General features: G+C 44.2%; 1 protein-coding gene across 1 annotated transcript in view; it reads left to right on the top strand.

Annotated features, from left to right (window-relative positions):
- Nucleotides 1-566: 566 nt before the first annotated feature.
- The window catches only part of unc80 (unc-80 homolog, NALCN channel complex subunit), a 38,991-nt gene continuing 21,086 nt past the window's right edge, over nucleotides 567-18,471 (top strand). Inside the window, 20 exon segments of the mRNA XM_022761841.1 lie at nucleotides 567-658; nucleotides 1,193-1,241; nucleotides 1,593-1,749; nucleotides 2,467-2,807; nucleotides 3,363-3,486; nucleotides 3,600-3,664; nucleotides 3,961-4,103; nucleotides 7,472-7,745; nucleotides 7,988-8,122; nucleotides 8,260-8,476; nucleotides 9,104-9,244; nucleotides 10,073-10,341; nucleotides 10,464-10,799; nucleotides 10,912-11,043; nucleotides 11,508-11,655; nucleotides 13,341-13,391; nucleotides 13,895-14,043; nucleotides 15,099-15,262; nucleotides 16,328-16,426; nucleotides 16,651-16,859. Coding sequence (XP_022617562.1) covers nucleotides 567-658; nucleotides 1,193-1,241; nucleotides 1,593-1,749; nucleotides 2,467-2,807; nucleotides 3,363-3,486; nucleotides 3,600-3,664; nucleotides 3,961-4,103; nucleotides 7,472-7,745; nucleotides 7,988-8,122; nucleotides 8,260-8,476; nucleotides 9,104-9,244; nucleotides 10,073-10,341; nucleotides 10,464-10,799; nucleotides 10,912-11,043; nucleotides 11,508-11,655; nucleotides 13,341-13,391; nucleotides 13,895-14,043; nucleotides 15,099-15,262; nucleotides 16,328-16,426; nucleotides 16,651-16,859 — 3,295 coding nt within the window.

Here is an 18,471-nt window from a genome sequence, read left to right as displayed (position 1 = left end):
CTACATAGATTGTCCACCTGGGTTATTAAACAACCTGTTGACATTCAAATGGAGGGTAGGGGGTGTTAACCCTCGTGTGAATGCACCATTCAGGTGCAAATCAGCAGCATTTTCTTTCTTTCTTTTTTTTTATCCATATGTGCAGTGTATTTGTGCCCTCTCCCGTGACGAAGCACAGCGGCTGACATGGAAAAAACATCTGGCTCAGCTGCACACTGCGTCTTTAAGCTCCGCCGCCGACAAATTAGCACGCCGATCAACTGTCACTGTCCGGTGAGGGAGGTGCTGAAATCAGAGCACTCTCTCCTTCTCCGTCTCCCCCACCCTCCACCCCCCACCCTTGCTCTCTCTCTCTCTCTCTCTCTCTCTCTCCCTCTCTCCCTCTCTCTCCCGTTCTCTCTCTCTCTCTATTGCCGCCGACCGACCGATACTTGCAGCCATTTTACGCAGGACGAACCCAATCATGTCGTGAGGGGAAGCTCGCTGGTCACCTGGGCAGAGCCAGCAGCCCGGTCCGGTGGTCGCACGCAGGCGGGCGGGCAAGCAGGCAGGCAGGTCCGGCCAAAATGGTGAAGAGGAAAAGCCTGGACGAAAATGAGCCGGAGTGCGGGAAGGGTATACCGTTCCCCATCCAGACCTTCCTATGGAGGCAAACCAGGTTAGTGTGGGCTTTAGTGGAAATTGATAACAGGTGTGTGCCAGTGCCCGAAAATAAGGAGGATCAAGGCTCTGACAGCTGCCGTGGCAAAGTCTCAGCCTGACACGAGAACAAAACCCGCATTTTTGTTGTGATTGGCGTCAAAATAGATGTATTGGCTTAATATGCTTCAACCCGTGAATGGGAAACCGTGTCACTGAGTGTATCAGTTCACCGGTTTCACTGAATGTTATAAATGGAGGAGGGTGGGCTGCATGTTTTTTTTTTTTTTTTTGCAAGGTGTTCACTGTGAATGCATACGGATGCAGATCGTATGATGTCACACCTGTGAAGCAAATTTTCAATGGAAAGTGGGCCAAATAGATAGACTGGTATGTGGACTAGCTGCAGTGAAATGACTGTCATGTTGGTGTAAAATGGCATGTACAGTATGCTTTGTTGTTTAAAAAATATTATCTGACATTTGTGATTTCATAGTGTCATTTTGTTTCAATCTAATCTGAGCATGTTTCCATTGTTTTTATTTTTTTTCAGTGCATTTCTGCGTCCAAAGTTGGGAAAACAGTATGAAGCATCTTGTGTGGTAAGTCATTTCATAATGCCATGTGTGTGGTGATGGGAAAATAATCGCTCCCTTCCCAGTAATCTGTTTTTACCTTAATGCACCTGCAGATCAAGTGGGCTCTTTATTTTGCATTTAACAAATTAGTTTTTGCCCTTGCTTCCTCCTATTACCCAGGAGCCAGACCTTTGGAAACTCATATCCATAATGACACTTTTCCAGATCCCTTTGGATCTAAACAGAGCTGCCAGTGTCTCTCCCACAGGCATTGCCTTGCTTGAGGCCATGTGGGACATTTAGATAGTCAAAGAAAAAGGCTTTAGTCCCTGGCTGATGTCTTTTTTTTCTTCCTCTCCCTGGCTGCCTCCCCAGTCCTTTGAGCGGGTGCTGGTGGAGAATAAGCTCCATGGGCTGTCACCGGCCCTGTCAGAGGCCATCCAGAGTATCTCGCGCTGGGAGCTCGTCCAAGCAGCCCTGCCTCATGTACTCCACTGCACCTCCATCCTGCTGTCTAACAGGAACAAGCTGGGTGAGGACACGCAGGACACACATTACCACCACTGTAGTCATTGAGTTGACAGCCTCATCCAGGTTATCCTCATTCAACAAAACACGGAACGGATGTTCTTTCAGTTACAGGACAGCCTGACTTTACAGTACATCGCAGTTCTCAATTATGGGAAAACAAAGAACAAAATATGTCTATTTGAATTATATGTATTCTTTTTCTGGATCATGTGAGCATCTCAAAAAATAAAAAATAAAAAGCAATTTGAGGACATTCAGAGTCACGGACTATCTAAGGCGTTTAAATATATATACAGCATTAAAAAGATGAGAAAAAAATATTTTACTATTGATAATAGGGCCTCAAATATTGACTATTTTCATTATTTATTAATCTGCTGATTATTTTGTGATTGATCAATTCCTTTTCTGGTCCAAAATAATGAAAAGTGATCCACATAATTTCCTAAAGCCCAAGGTGATATCTTCAAATTGCTTGTCTTGTCTCATCAACAGTCTAAAACCAAAATGATAAACAGTTTATTTTCACATAAGACAAAGAAAAGCAAATTTACTTTAACTGAAGTGAAGAATCACCACAACTGATGATAAAGAGTGTCATAAACATCCAGTAATATGCCAAAATCCACCCACACAAACACTAGAGCTTCATGCTGCCGATTCATCACCTCACTAAGCAGCGTTCAACATTAACCCCATGAACTCTGACCTCCGACAGGCCACCAGGACAAGCTGGGCGTGGCCGAAACTAAGCTGCTCCACACTCTGCACTGGATGCTGCTGGAGGCTGCCCAGGAGTGCAACCATGAGCCAAGCCTGGGCCACGGCTGGTCCGGGGGCAGCAGCAGCAGTGCCTTCCTCCAGCCCGTGGGAAACCAGGGCTCGTCACCCGGGGCTCCCGGCTCCTGCTCCGGCTCGGCCCTAGGGGGGTCAGGGCCCCAGCACAGCGGTTCCCTGCTGGAGGAGGACGAGCATACTCGTACCAAGCTGTTCCACAAGAGCATGGCCACCGTGGAGCTGTTCGTGTTCCTTTTTGCTCCGCTTATTCATCGGATAAAGGTCTGTTGTCAAATGAATGTGTGCAGCCTTGGAGTAAACTCTTATAACAGTATACTAAAATAGCCGTTCACTAACTGTCATTGTTACTATGCAAGTTTACTCTTTTCTATTATACAAAAAATGGCTGTCACAGGGAGATTGTACATAGTTGTCATTTTTTGAAAATCTTTTAGCAGCAGTCACATTCAGCTTCATTCTAAAATTGTTAACATCTCCACTGGCCTTCATACTAGAAGCTCATATCGAACCCTTTGAAACACAAATACTCAGGGTCACCTCATGACTATTGATCTGTGTGTACAAACGGATACAAGAGTCACGTTACAGCACCCTGGGGACTGCACTGTTTCCCAACTGAACGATGAATTACTGAATCTTGTGAATGATCATACCATGACCACGGTTCTCTTTCCAAAAATCCAACAACATGATAAAACTGAAACATTTCAAGTCATGCATTTTGATGATTAAATCATGCTTTGGGTGTGCAAAACTGCTTCCTCTATAAATGAGATTCTAAATATATCACTTGTGTTTTTTTGTTTTGTTTTTAAGGAGTCAGATCTGACCTTCCGATTGGCCAGCGGCCTGGTTATATGGCAGCCAATGTGGGAGCACCGCCAGCCTGACATCCCTGCCTTTACTGCACTCATCAAACCTGTGAGAAATATCGTGACAGGTGAAAAAATATTCCTCATATATACAGTATATATACACATCTCTATAAAAAGTATATTTATTTTTTATTTTCTCATAATTAAGACATGTAATCCGCTATGCCTGTCTCAACAGCTAAGAGGAATTCCCCAGTCAACAACCAGTGCAGCCCCTGTGGATCTGGCAACCCGGGTCCCATGGTGAGTAAGCGCATTTAGCTCAGATCTTTGTCAGATTTTGCTTCCCATGTTGATTGAATGTGTTCAGGCAACAGTCTGAGGCTTCTTCCCCTCCCCCCTTCAACATTCCCACTGGGGCTGGCTGCTAATATTCATTAGCACCAGCCATCCGGGAGCATTAGTGTGGTTAGCAAGGGTCATGACAGAAACCTCACTCCAACCTCAGAGCCTTTAATTATCAGGAACTGTCCGTACGTCTTTCTGTCTGTTTATCTACCCACATACAGTATCTGTCCATCTCTCTCTCCCACCCACAGGGCTTCCAGGTGGTTTGCGAAACCACCCAATCAGATTCCTCCTCCCCCTCGGCCGGAGAGCAGAGCTGTCGTCGTGGTAACTCGGTGGAGAAAGGTGGCCCTTCCCAACAGCCCCCGCCAGTAAAAGGCCCTTCCAAGAAAAAGTGAGCTGTGTTATCGAATTTACCCTCAAGAAGCAATGAGATAGGAAGCACTTGATCATGTGTGCGCCATTGATTTTTGATTTGGGAGTTATGTTGAAGTGTCATGCCCATTCAGGCACGCGGTTAAACAGGAGGAGGAGGTGGTGTCATAAATAGTGTAAATGGAACAAGGCTACTCCACAGGGAAGTTGGAACACGATAACCCAATAACACAGACACTTTTATCCACATTTCGCTTTCTTTCAAGTATGTGCACACATCTGTGGTACATTTTTGGTTGGAACAACCTGAGATTCAGAAAAGGAGAAACCCCATGAAATGATCAAGAGCAACAGGAGGCAGCGATCTTACATAATAACAGGGATACAGAAAGACAGAATAATCATTTTATGGATGTATGGGGAATTTTGGATTACGGTGAGAGGAGCAATGGGAACCACACATTTATATAAATGGGCAACATTTCAATGCTATTCATATTTTCATCAGGTCAAAATATTTAAAATGTTTTTTTTTTTTTTTAATGATTACCACACCCATATGTAGGTTCTATGATATCAGGTGTGGTTAACCATCCAATTCACCCGGGGTGATTAATAATTTAAGATGTGTGCAATGATGACTCAATAAGTTGTACATGCAGAATGAACAGACACAAGATGAACAGGCTTTCATCATAGCATGTGAAAGCAGGCGGTGGAATCATATATCGATTATTACCGTAGGCTCATGTGATCAAAGCTGTTTTCACAAACGAGAAATTTGCACCCAAGAAGCCAGTCGTGGGTTGAAGCAGTTCAGCAGTGCAGTGATTTATAAGTGACCCGCACTGACACGGAGCTGGTGCCATCATCTTGTTGATGGCTAAACATTTGGCCCTGCGGCACCGTCTGCCGAACACACTGCACAGCGCGGCTCGCTTCACTAGCTTGTGGAGCGTTAGCGTATATGAATAGCTCCTCCTTCCCCTGTGTAATGTGTTGCTCTAAGCAGCACTGTCTCTTCAGTCAGCGCGCACACACACACACACACACACACACACACACACACACACACACACACACACACACACACACACACACACAGCCACACACACACACACACACACACACACACATACAGAGCCTTGTCTTGCTTGAGCATTAGCAGACCCATCTGACATTTGCCCGCATAACCAGGGTAATTATGCTGAAGTAATGTGCTACATGTCTAATGCTGGCAGTGTCCCTGGCCTGGCATGACATGGCCTGGCTTGATTTTGGTCTGCCCACGGCAAGTCTGGCATTGTTCGGTCTTCGCTGCCAGACTAAGCCTCAATCTGTGCTTGTTTTGGCTCAGGCAAGGCAGGTTTGACCAGCTTGGTTGACAGCAATTGATAACTGACTTTACTTAGAGTATGATAATGTTAACCGACGTTTTCCAAAATCTTACAAAAAAAGGCTGTTCCCTATGCGTCACATTCAAGTGTCTGTGAGCTTAAAGGTTTTTAAGCAGAAAACTTCACGGTTTAATCCTGTAAAACACTACAAATATGATGCACTGTGTTATTGGAAAACACCAAATGCTCTTTGCAGAGAGTCCCCAGATAAACACTTCAAAACATTTGCATTCAGCACATCTTGTGTGGGTGTTGACTGTTTCTAAGTTCATCACGGCGGGTCTGTCATCATCCTGAATCGCCCGACCAGCGGGCCGAGAGAATGAGAATGACGTGGGAGAAGGCGTAGAGAGGTTGGTAAGCCATCCATTGCTCATCTCCACTCGTTCTGACAACCAAACAAGTCACTCCAACGCTTCTTCTGATCCATCTGACAGCCAGCAAGTGACTGCAAATCAAAATAAGCCTCAATCCCCCTCCCCCAAGCTAGTTATATCCTCATACACTCAAACAGCAAAGGATTTTTGCAGCAGTCACATGGTAATGCAGGAAGGGAGAGAATTATCCCTATTGTTTTGCTGCACACACACCCAACGTAGACAGAGTAATTGCTTTCTTTGTGTTGGTACTGGGAATTTGCTGTTGCTGTTGAGTGGAAAATGCTGGATAGGATGAGAGCAGGGGTAAGGAGAGAGGTGAGATGAATGTAAATTATATGTTGGATTCTTACTGTATGGATCCAGAAAGGGGTGGGGCTGTACAGTTGGCCCACACCAGCAGGTTTCAATCCAAGCATATAATCAAAATGTCCCCTGAATCCAAAGTCTTTTCTTTTTCCTTGTCAACTCAGGGGCATTGTTGGAGTTTAAATTTGTATCCGCTCCCTGATGTACACGCCCTTCTTTGCTGCACCGCCCCGATATTTCCACCATCAGCTCCTGTGATTAATGCAGCTTATTCATCCCATGGCGCAGCATCGCGCGCCACTCAGAGCACTGCTGATGCTGAGGCAGTTTCCATGGCAACCACTGGCTGCTGCATCTCTGTACCGCATGGAGTCGGGGGGCTGGGCCGCTGCCTCTCGGCGGGCCTGGGGTTGCTGTCGTCACTCGGTTTCTACGGCAACCTGACACAACAGCGGTAGGCAGAGTGTCTATGTGTCTTGGCTAGACAGTGAAACATGATACAGCCTCCCTCCGCTGTCCTCTCTCAAAGTGATTCATGTAGATATCGACCATCTCTTCCGCTCCGTTTATTACAACAGCCAAGATTAAAAGCCTTCCTCTCCCTCTCCCTCTCTCTCTCTTTCTCTCTCTCTCTCATGGTATCAATATATATATATATATCAAATGCTCCTCCACAGTGCACAGTGCTCTATACCTTTTGCAGCTCACCAACCGCTGACCTTCATTCCAGCTTATTTATAGTGGACTCACGTAGGCTTAGGCTCCCTCTCTCCCTGCCGCTCCTCCAATGATGCTGGAGGGAGGCTCTGCCCTTGTTTACCATCCTCCTTTGATGCATTATTAATGAAGCAGTGTGGCAGGAGTTCATGACAGGCTAATATAACAGGAGAGGCGATGATTTAGTGTAATTGTTGTGTTTGTAGTTAGTGGCGTGACAGTATTGGAAAGGCTCAGAACGCACAGAGAGTGCTCCAGTTTGTGTTTCACTTTCGACCGTTTACTTTTTCGATTAGGCAGCTGTCCTATAATGTCACTGTCACTTCCTTTCATTACCTCTTTATTGCCTTAAATCAATTTAGTATCTTTTACTTCCATTGCTCCTTCTGCACAACTTCTGCTGCCCTGTTGATCTCCCTATCTGCCTTGGGTGTAAACAAGAAGTGTAACATGTAGTAACTGACTTCGCTGTGGGCTCAACCTGCACTTGTTTGTTTATGTGTTGGTACTTGTGCACCATCGAAAAGTCATGTTGCATTAGCTAATAGCGGTTGAGGGAGCACTTTTTAACTTTCCTCTCCTTTCAGGACTTCAGCCCCTGCCGGCCTGCCGACATCCGAGGGCCAGCGAGCGCGTTATGCCACCTACTTTGATGTGGCGGTGCTGCGCTGCCTGCTGCAGCCCCACTGGACGGAAGAAGGCGTGCACTGGGCCTTGATGTTTTACCTCCAGCGCCTCAGGCAGATTCTGGAGGAGAGACCCGAACGCACCCCGGAACCCCTGGTCACGCCTCTGCCACGCCCACGCAGCAGCTCTATGGTCGCTGCAACACCTTCATTGGTCAACACTCACAAGACCCAGGTAGTGGAGGGAGGACAGTGAGAAGGAATCATTTGGACTTCAGGAAATAGATCTTTATATGTTAACACACAGGATAAATGCTGTTTTGGATCTAAATGACAAAACCTCAACTAATCAGATAAATCACTGACGCACCCATTTTTCCTTCCCTAGACTGTCATCAAGATGCATTCATGTAGTCTTTCTGATATTCATGCTGCGCTGACTGTTGGGTTATTTGCGTCCTCTGCTGTGTTTTGCAGGATATGAGTCTGAAATGCAATGAAGAGGGCAAATCTCTGAGCACAGAAACCTTTGCAAAGGTGTCTCTGACTAATCTCCGTCGACAGGCAGTCCCCGACCTCTCCTCCGACCTGGGCATGAACATCTTCAAAAAGGTCAGACAGGCTTACATAGGGGCCCTTGTTTGTGCTGACATGTTCAAAACATGCAAAATTGATTACTTTTCTGATTTAATTTTACACATAAGGATTGTGGTTCTTACCGGGAAGTTCCTTCTCCTGTTCCTTCTCAGTTTAAGAACCGGCGCGAGGACCGGGAGAGGAAGGGCTCCATCCCCTTCCATCACACAGGAAAGAAGCGCCAGCGCCGCATGGGGGTTCCCTTCTTGCTTCACGAGGACCACCTGGACGTCTCGCCCACCCGCAGCACCTTCTCCTTCGGAAGCTTCTCCGGACTGGGGGACGACCGGCGTGCTCTGGACCGCGGGGGCTGGCAGGCCACCATCATGGGTATACAGAGTGCTGTTCATAATGAGAATAGATTGCATTTCACCAGTTCACAGCACTTGCTTCCTCTCCCCTAAGCTCCCATTTGGTGAGTCAGAGGATTCCGCCTGGATCTAGCTGTCAGCTCGTGAATTAGGCCAGTTCTTTAGCACTGCTATTTCTTATTAGCTCTCACAGAGAAGTGTGATTAAAATTCGCCAAAGGCATAGAGACATTTATTATTATTATCTGGAGTTGGTGATTTTTTAAAGCTCTCTTTCCATGAACCCATTGCCCCCCTTTTAAGATACTGTTATGTATCTACTCAGCTTAGTTGCTGCTTCAAACAAGCTCCATTACCAGCATGATTTAAAATAAAATGCTCAATAGATGCAGGAAAAAATTTATGTAATTCTACAATTATAAGTCAAATATGAGATACAGATGTTTTAACCTGCAGCTGCATAAAGTATTTATTTCATAATTAACAAGAAGCATGAAGCAAGAAAACCCCATAAACTGGGGATCATAGGGTTGTGACACAAAAGCAGAATCTGATAGTCAGCTGGCATTTTTATACGCATGTGTTTGTATCATGTATATGTGTGTTTAATTGAACCTGAAAAATGTGTCTGTTGCATCACTTTCCAGGCAAATTCACGCGGCGGGGCAGCACAGACACAGCTGCAGACGCCGACAGCCTGAGCGCCAAACACTCCCATTCCCACCACTCTCTGCTCAGAGACATGCCTGACCACTCCAACAGCCACAGCGATAACACCGTCAAAGAGGGTAAGGAGAAGGCGCAGATGCCGTCCAGGAGACGTTACTCAAATCAATCTTGAGACCATAACAAGCTAAGAGCCAGCCGTGACTGAGACGAGTCAGGAGTTTTTCTGAACAATGAATAGATTTGCAGACACACTCTATCGACTCTTCAATGTCCAACAACTCAATAGAAATATATATTCCAAGCCATTCAAAAATAGCAATTTTTTTTGTAATAATAAAGAATAGTAAAGTCAGCACACAGCAGTGATTAAGGTCAATACCTAGAGGATAAGAAATGCTCAGTGCAGCTTCTAGGGAGGTCAAAGTAACATCAAACACACTTTGAAAATATATTAGAATATAACAAAATTAAGAAATTAGGAACTGCTGCAAGATGAAAACTATAATCACATTACTATTCATCAGCCGCAACAAAGGGAGGCCAGATGCTGCTGGCTCCTCTGAGGCCTGCTGAGTAGAGCAGAAATAGGACAGGATTATATAACAATAGTATTGTTGTGACAGTGCTAATTTACATACAAATAATAGCGTTGGCTTTAGACTGTGCTCCGCACTGCATCAAATGCATGCTAATAGGTTTACTTAGAACAGAGTATAGTTTTCTACGTTTAGAACAAACAGCGAGGTGCCAACCTGTGCGACTTTCAATGGAAATCCATAGAGAAGATAATCTGAGTGGAATTAAAGAACAGGTTCCAGTAATAAGAGTTGAAAAAAGACACAATAGAACATAGAGCGTTAGAAAACTATGATCCAGGACCATTCAGGGCTGTGGTGGCTTCTTATACTCAGAATACACGACAACGCTCTCTCCTCTGTTGCCTAAAGTCCGATCTCAGATCTCCACCATCACCATGGCGGCGTTCAACACGACAGTGGCGTCCTTCAACGTGGGCTATGCCGACTTCTTCACCGAGCACATGAAGAAACTCTGCAACCCCGTCGCCGTCCCTGAGATCCCTGTGGAGCCGCTGGCCTGCGCCAACCTGCCGCGCAGCCTCACCGACTCCTGCATCAACTACTCCTGTCTGGAGGAAGGGGAGAACATCGAGGGGACCAACAACTTTGTGCTGAAGAATGGCATGCTTGACCTCACTGTAAGGGACTTAAATGATTCCCAGGCACAAATGCAGTGAGAATCTAAACTGAAATAGATGTTTTTTTGTTTTGCAAATTACCCTCAATTCCTCACCCTTTTCCCCTTCCCCTTGTCATCCAGGCTGTCCTGCGAGCACTCTACGCTGTCCTCAGTCACGACATCAGCTCCAGGATCTGCGACGTGGCCCTCAACATCATCGACTGCCTGCTGCAGCTGGGCGTGGTGCCCGGCATGGGCAAGAAACTGTCCAAGCCCGACAACAAGGAGAACCAGGAGGCACGAGCCAAAGACCAGGCTAGTCAAGGGCTCGGAGGAGGCGCCCAGGGAGGCGGAGCAGTCCCAGGAGCAGGTGGAGGGGGAGACGGAGGCGGAGGTGGAGGAGGAGGGGGAAGTGGTGGAGGGAGTGGGCAGGGGAGCAAGGATGATGTGAAAAATAACAAGGATAATGATAAAAAGGTGTGTTCAAACCGTATATTCAGAGGTGTGTTGTAGAGGTTATAAATGTAGAGGATATTACCATAAGAGTCCAGTGTGTTTAAGCTTGTGTCCTTCACTTCGCCATGAACAGGAGGAAGGCTCCGGCCTCAGCACCCATCGCCTCGCTCTGACCATGCTGATAAAGATAGTCAAGTCTCTGGGCTGTGCCTATGGCTGTGGCGAGGGGCACCGCGGACTGTCAGGAGATCGCCTCAGGATGCAGGTCAGACTCGTTTCTCCAACTCAACTGACCTTTGCATGTGCGCAGCTTCCACAAATCAGCACAGTTAGTGATGCCTGACATATATTTCTTTTTTATTTATTATTAAACGTATCGGCCCCTTTGGTGTAATAAAAGTTTAATGAAACTGGAATGAATCCTGTGAGGGCAAATGGACGGGTTTGTAACTCGAGTGAGGAGCAGCTGCAGTTCTATTTCAATGCCGGTCAATATTTTTTATTATTACAGTAGGTCAAAGAGTAAAGACGAAATAAAATGCTATCTCGATGGCGGATACCCTTCATGAGAATCAGTGAAAAGTGATGAAAATAGCACATCCTGCAAGGAAAGCCAGTTTATTCCTTACTGACTTACTTTTGAGACAAAGCAGGCCAGTTTGGAAAACATTGATTCATGCAAATCTTTCATAATGCACAGTGTATTCTGTTCCAAATCTTTCCTTTCAGGCCCAGAACTGCCTGACCAGCCTGTATAAGCTGGACAAGCTGCAGTTTCGCCAGACAATGCGCGAGTATGTGAACAAAGACTCTCTCAATAACATTGTGGATTTCCTGCATGCGTTGCTGGGCTTCTGCATGGAGCCCATTACTGACAGTAAGTATGTGGTGTGTGTGTGTGCGTGTGAGTGGGACTGAATGCAAATACAAATACAAAAAATGCAAATGCGCTGATAACAAATGCAAAAAATAAGGTGAATCAGGATTTGAACGACATTGGTTTTGAATGATGATACTGATTCATGTTGGGATTGATGCAGCAAAAGTTGATATTCGCTGCGGTAAGGCTGCACATTACAATTACTTTTATTATTGATTAATCTGACAATTCTTTTTTTTCAATTAATCAATTAATCATTTAGACTACAAAATATCAGCATGTACAAAAGACAGCAAGTCTAGAGTCAGGCAGCTCTGTGAGACTGTGCCTGGGCACAGTAGTGCTTTTAAGTAAACATAAAAGTCAGCGTGCCAACATGCTCACAATCACAATGCTAACATAACATATTTAACAGGTATAATGTTAACATGCTCACCCTCTCAGTATATAACATATTAGCATTTTGTCATGACCAAATACCTGCAAAACTAACATTTGCATCAGCCATTCTGCTGTACTAAATCTTAGCATGCTGACATGCTAAATGGTGCAAAATGGTGAACGTGCTAATATAATATCTGCACACCATCAGTTAGTTAGTGTTGTGAGCATGCTGACTTTTGCTTTTAAAAGCACTGGACGGTTTTTTCAACTGATGACGGCACTAGGTGAAAAGTTCGATCTCCGACATTATTACAGTCGATCCTGTAGGGATGACGAATGTGTGTAGAAAATGTAATTCCAACTCAGTCCAGTAGTTATTGACTGGTCAGTTGACATCGGCTGACCAATGCACCAAAATTTACATTTACAATGATATAAGAAGCAGTACATTTTCACATTTCGCATTCTTGTCTTGATAAATGACTTTCAAAATGGTTGCTGATTAAATGACTAGTAGTTTCAGCACTACTGTGCAGACATTTACATTGTTTTTGGTACAATTATCACTATTCAAATCTGTATCACACTCAAAGGTCTAATTTGGGTGCAATATTACAGAGCAGTAAGATAAGATTCACATAACTTAACATAAGATTAGCGTGACATTTTTGACAAGTACTATGCTCTAGTGTTGTTGACAAAGCTGAATTATACTACTGCTGTCTCACCCCGCACTTCGACTTTGCATTCCAGCGCTATCTATGTTTATATATCTGTTTTTTACCTTCCTCCTTCCACTCTGCCTGTCCGTGTCCCTTTTTGTCGTCCTCCTTCTGCTTCCATCTTCCCTCTTTTTCTTCATCCACCTCAATGAGCTGAACCCTACCTTCCTTTCTCACTCATCCATTCTGTACACTTGCCAATCCAAAGCTTTGCCCATTACATCACTGCTCAACCAGTGGCTTTATTGCTGAGCATTGACACACATTGCACATGCCAGTTTTGCACTGAAGTTTTGTACATGGTAACTACATTAAGTCATATGATACGAAATACTGTGCAATTGGCAAGTTACTGAACCGATGAGTGCTTTAATTCTGAAAGTGAACAGGGCACCCTGTTAAGTTTTTTTGGTGTGTGTGTGTGTGTGTGTTATTTTCACGTGTGCCAGTCTGTATGTGTGCGTCTCAAGTTCACCTCCATCCGGAGGTGGGGTGCCACGTCCTTTCTGACACCGCGTACATGTCTGTGCTGGCCTGATGTCAATCAACCTGTGCCCCGCCTCTTTTCTCTTGCAGAGTACGGCAGTGCAGGTGAGAGGTCCAGGAGGGCGAAAAAAAGAAACATCGGTAGATACACATGATCAATAATCAATAACAGTCAATAATATTAGCAGTAAGATGAATATTCTCACCTAATCAGACCCTTCCCTAGGCACCGCTTCCATTGCTGCACCCCTCACTCTGTCCGAAAGTGACAAAACTCGCCTGCAACTCCAAAATTTACACTTGTATGATTAAATCTAGTCTTTTTTATAGAGCTTATATTTTTTGCATAGACAATAAGTTTCATCTAACTGGACCGAGGGAATAAGCCCCCTACTGTATGTTTTTATAGCAGGCCTTAGTCACTTGCATGTATTCCTTATCCTCTTCCCAGAATCCTTTTCAGTTTGCTTCTCCCCCATATGCTGTATGAACCTTTTCCTTTGCCCCCCCCCCCTTCCCTCCCTGTTGTATGGGCTCACTGTTCTATACTCAAGCTGGTCAGCTGTCAATAATTGTCTCCCTTCGCTGACTAAACCGCCCCCCTGTGTGATCCGTGGTCTCTCCCGCTTCCCTGTTGCTTCCAGACAAGGCGGGCTTCGGGAACAACTTCACCACAGGGGACAACAAGTCCGTGGCCCAGAATATGGAGGCGGTGGTGGTGGGCTGCATGTTCAAGTGTCTCATCACCCGCTGCGCCTCGACCACACACGAGCTGCACAGCCCCGAGAACCTGGTGAGTTGTGTGTGAAGTCATCGGCCCATCTGCCTCTCTCTGTGTCTATTTATTTTTCATCTCCGCTATCCATCTCCGTGGCTCTCCCTTGATTCAGTCTGCGCCTCACATATCAGTTGTACTCCCTTTAGATTCAGACGCTCGTATTTCTTCTCGCAGGATGTTGTAGTTGAATTATTAATGGCTCATCTTGTGCCGAGCCTAAAGAAGAACAATCACTTATGTCGCCTCTGTTAATGCTGTGTCATACATGATGAATTGGAAATGAGAAGTGCTTAATCTCACTTTGTTAATAGAAGCATTGAGCCATTCTCTGTTCTTTCCCAGAATGGATCATTTTTCACAGATCTTTTTCACTTTTTATTTTATTGTACATTAATTGGAAACATCATCACTGATCCCTATTACAGCAAACTTGTAACAGGCAAAATACGCTATATTAGTCCATCAGCTGAGTTACTGTTTACATGTTTTTGACATGCAGTTAAATGCAGGTAAAATCTATAAGTAAAAGAGCTCATTAAAAATGAACTGTCCATAGATGAAAGAGTTTATTGAGCATTTTCCATCATCTTAAATAAGCAATTTAGAAATGAAATGAATGACATGTTTTTGATCAAACTTAAATAGTCCATGCATTCCCGCTACAGTCGGATCACTCCTCTAAGAGCAATGAGGTACCACGGCCACTCTGTGGAGCCTAGAACGCCTCGAGGCTGGCATGACTTGTGTATGTTGGCGGAAGATGACAGGCTTCTCAAGGCAGGCTTTATTATGGCACGGAATCAGAGGCCACCCACTCACAAGCTGGAGCCAGTTCCTTGACAAAACGCGAGCGTGCTCCTGCACACCACACATTTATGCATATATGTATGTGGGAAAAGAAAACAACCACACTGTTGGATGCTAACTGTAAAGTAATATCAGCCTGATTCTAGGCCCTAACTGTCGGTCTTCTTCACGTCCTTTTCCTTCCTTTGAGACAACTTTACCATGCACACACCTTTTGACTCACACGTGCCTCGCTCTCACTTTGTCACCCTCTTCCCTTCCAGGGTCTGTACTGTGACATCCGCCAGCTGGTGCAGTTCATTAAGGAGGCCCATGGAAATGTGTTCCGCAGGGTGGCACTGAGCGCGCTCCTGGACAGCGCCGAGAAGGTCACCACCACCAAGAAACCCGAAGAGAAGGAAGAGACCAAGCAGCCTGGACCAAAGAGGTACTGGCTAGTTATTGGCCAGAAATTGTCCAGTCGTAAACTAGTAAAAGTTAAGACTGCCAAAAATGACCATGTGTCTATTCCTGTTGAAATGCCCTTGAGCATAGACCTTAAAACCCTCCCCCTTATAATGTAACAAAATATTTCTCATCCAATCACAGTGATTGATTATGTGACATCCTATTACAACATTTCTCCTTATCTGACCAATCAGAGCTATGCTTCTCATCACCGCTTGCCTTTTTTTAAAATTTATTTTACGTTTATTTCTGTCCTGTCTGCATCTGTTTTTCTTGCTTGAGTGACTGATTTGATGTTTTTATTTTCAAAATGATGTGGCTGTAGCACACTGGGCAGCCCTGCCGGGAGGCACCTCCACTGGTTTGAAATGAATGAGGTCAATGATTAAAGAGCAATATACAATTAAACCTGGGCACATGCACATGTAGGATTTTCATAACTGTGGCGTTACCTTGAAAAATAGGCATTTTAATAGCTTGAATATTTAGATGATAGAAAACGTGAGTATTTAATGTGGATGATCAATCAACCAATTATTTAGTTTATGAATTTGATTTTTAAGTTTTAGGTTTTTCTTTTCTTTTTTTGTAATATCCACAAATATTTACCTCATCGTGTTTTAGCAGATTTTTTATGCAATATTTCTACGTGTTTCCCTTTTCTTTTCCTGCAAAAAGTTATGTAATATTGTGAACATGCAAAACTATGCACTGTAGGTAATTAGAAACTATAACAAATAATCAATGCAGTTAATGATTTTTATATAAGTATCATAAGTATAACAGTGGCAAATCTTCTACTGACAAAATGGTAACTGACTGATAAATTAGGAATGTTTCCATCCATACGTGGAGCAGGCAGTTATCACGGCTGAACTCATTTTGCCAAAAACATCTAAAGCTTCAGTGACGCTCTTCTAGTCCCCATCAGAGCTAAAGTGCTGGAGCTATGCTAAACGTCATTTCCACGAGGGTAGGCTCTACTGCATCAGGAGAGTTCAGTTGGTTTGTCTGTTTGTCGGGGTGTGTGTGTGTGTGTGCGCAGGTCAGAGGCGGGTGTGTCCGGGGAGAAGGGTCAGGTGTCCAGTGCTGCAGATGAGTGTCGCAGCTACATCTCCAGCAGACCCCCCCAGACACCCGAACAGTGAGTGTCCACCTCACAGTGTCTCCATATAGCACCATGTCGAGCCCAGCTGCCATTTCTCTGCACAAAATAGGAAAACCTTTCAAAACTATACCTGTTGCTTCCTCTCCCCCTTAGATAAAGAATAAATATTAAATTTATACCAAGAGATGCCGAAGTTAAACTTTGCTTTTGTGAAGTTTTTATCCTCAAATCCGACCTTCCTTTTCTCCCCCCCCCCCCAGCGAAGAACAGATCCCGGGCGCTCTGCTGGGCAGGAAGGATTTCTGGAGGAAGATGTTCAAGTCGCAGAGCGCCGCCAGCGACACGAGCAGCCAATCGGAGCAGGACACCTCAGAGTGCACCACTGCCCACTCTGGCACCACCACCGACCGGCGCTCTCGATCCAGATCCCGTCGTATTTCCCTTCGCAAGAAACTGAAGCTGCCCATAGGTACGAGCACATATTACGCAACAAGTCTACCTCTCACCACCCTGAAAAATGTTTACCTTCAATTGTTCTCTTTTTTTTAGAGCCAGAACTCAAAAAACCGACAGGTAATTTTGGACTAAAGTGTGATGAAAAAGCACTAATGGAGGAGCTATTATTATGAATGCAAGTCATTCTTGCTCATCAATAGAGCTTCATGCCAGCCAATAAAATTTCTGACTGTTTCTGTGGTCGTCGCCAGAGCAGCACTGTCACTGAAAACTATTTGCATGACTAGAACTCCACTTTGCATTTGCACACAGCTGTGAATCCTCACATTTTGACTGTAAACTTCAAGGAGAAAAGACCAGGATCATTAAAAATAATCACAAAGGGTTTTCAGGAACAGTCACTATTTTATGTTGGATTTGGACTTGGGCACAAAAATAATCGAACTTAGCCAAATCAAATGTCGGTCAAACCAAATTTCCAACTGTAAAATCTAGATAAACGTCTCATTCTGGGCTTAAATCTTCAAGACAGAAAAGAAAGGATAGTTTAGTTTTAGAGCTGTGGAATGTGTTAACAACAAATTTCCTCTATATTTTTCAAACAGGTATTATTTCACCTAAAAAAAAAAAATAAAAAATTCAACAGCTAAATAAAGAAGCTCATGCTAAAGAGTTTGGAGTTTTGGTCGAGGACATCTGAATTTTTTTCGCTCGTACTGTACATACTAACCTTTAAAGGCAACATGCAGGAAAATATTGTTTGTTCTCAGTGCAAAGCATCCAAATCATTTTTTTTTTAAATATATATATATATATATTAACTCTGGTTACAGTATGTATTTCCATGACCATACCTCATTACATATGCTGTCACCTTGAAATTCACTCAAACATGATGTGTTTTGTCTGTCTAACATTGGAACACTGCCTGCTGCGAGGCCAAGTCACTTCATTTCTTTGGTCTGTTTTGTGTTCCTTCTTGTGCCTCAGCATGCCGTGGGACTGTTCGCCTACCACTCACTCTCTCTGTCTTACGTATGTGGATGTGGAGCCATCTTCATACAGTATCGATGTCATGTGTCTGTTTTTTTTTTTTTTTTTTTTTTTTGTGTCGGTCATCTCTCCCAGTGTGCACGGTGTTCCGGACCCGGGTTGAATTGTATTTGCAAATCATATCAACCAACTATAAGCTGATGTAAGAAAAGCTAACGTTATAGCAAGTGAAAGCTAGTTGGTGGGATACTTCCTGATTTTATTTTTATTTATTTATTTTTTGGTAATTCAGTTTTTTTATTCCACAAAGCTAAATGCCTTCCTTCAGTTGTGCAGCTTTCTCTTTTCTGACTTTATAGGGCAGTATAGTTCACTCCATCTCTCTTGCATCATGACCATAATATAACACTGTATTTGCAAATACTATTCGACCTGTGTCTTTTGTTTCAGTCACCTTAAAAGAAGCAAAAAAAAGTTGGTTTTGTTCCTGTTTTGTACCAATTTTGAATGATCCCTCAGTCTGTGAATTGTTATGAGTTTAAATACCCTGATTGTATGTGATGTATGTGCAATAACGGTGAGTGAATGCACCGCCCCCGTCCTCTATCCACCCCCTGTGTGTGTGTGTGTGT

This window comes from Seriola dumerili, unplaced genomic scaffold, assembly GCF_002260705.1.
Source record: "Seriola dumerili isolate Sdu_G_001 unplaced genomic scaffold, Sdu_1.0 BDQW01000019.1, whole genome shotgun sequence".
Lineage (NCBI taxonomy): Eukaryota > Metazoa > Chordata > Actinopteri > Carangiformes > Carangidae > Seriola > Seriola dumerili.
The sequence above is the reverse complement of the archived record's forward strand: the minus strand, read 5'-3'. Positions and strand labels throughout refer to the sequence as shown.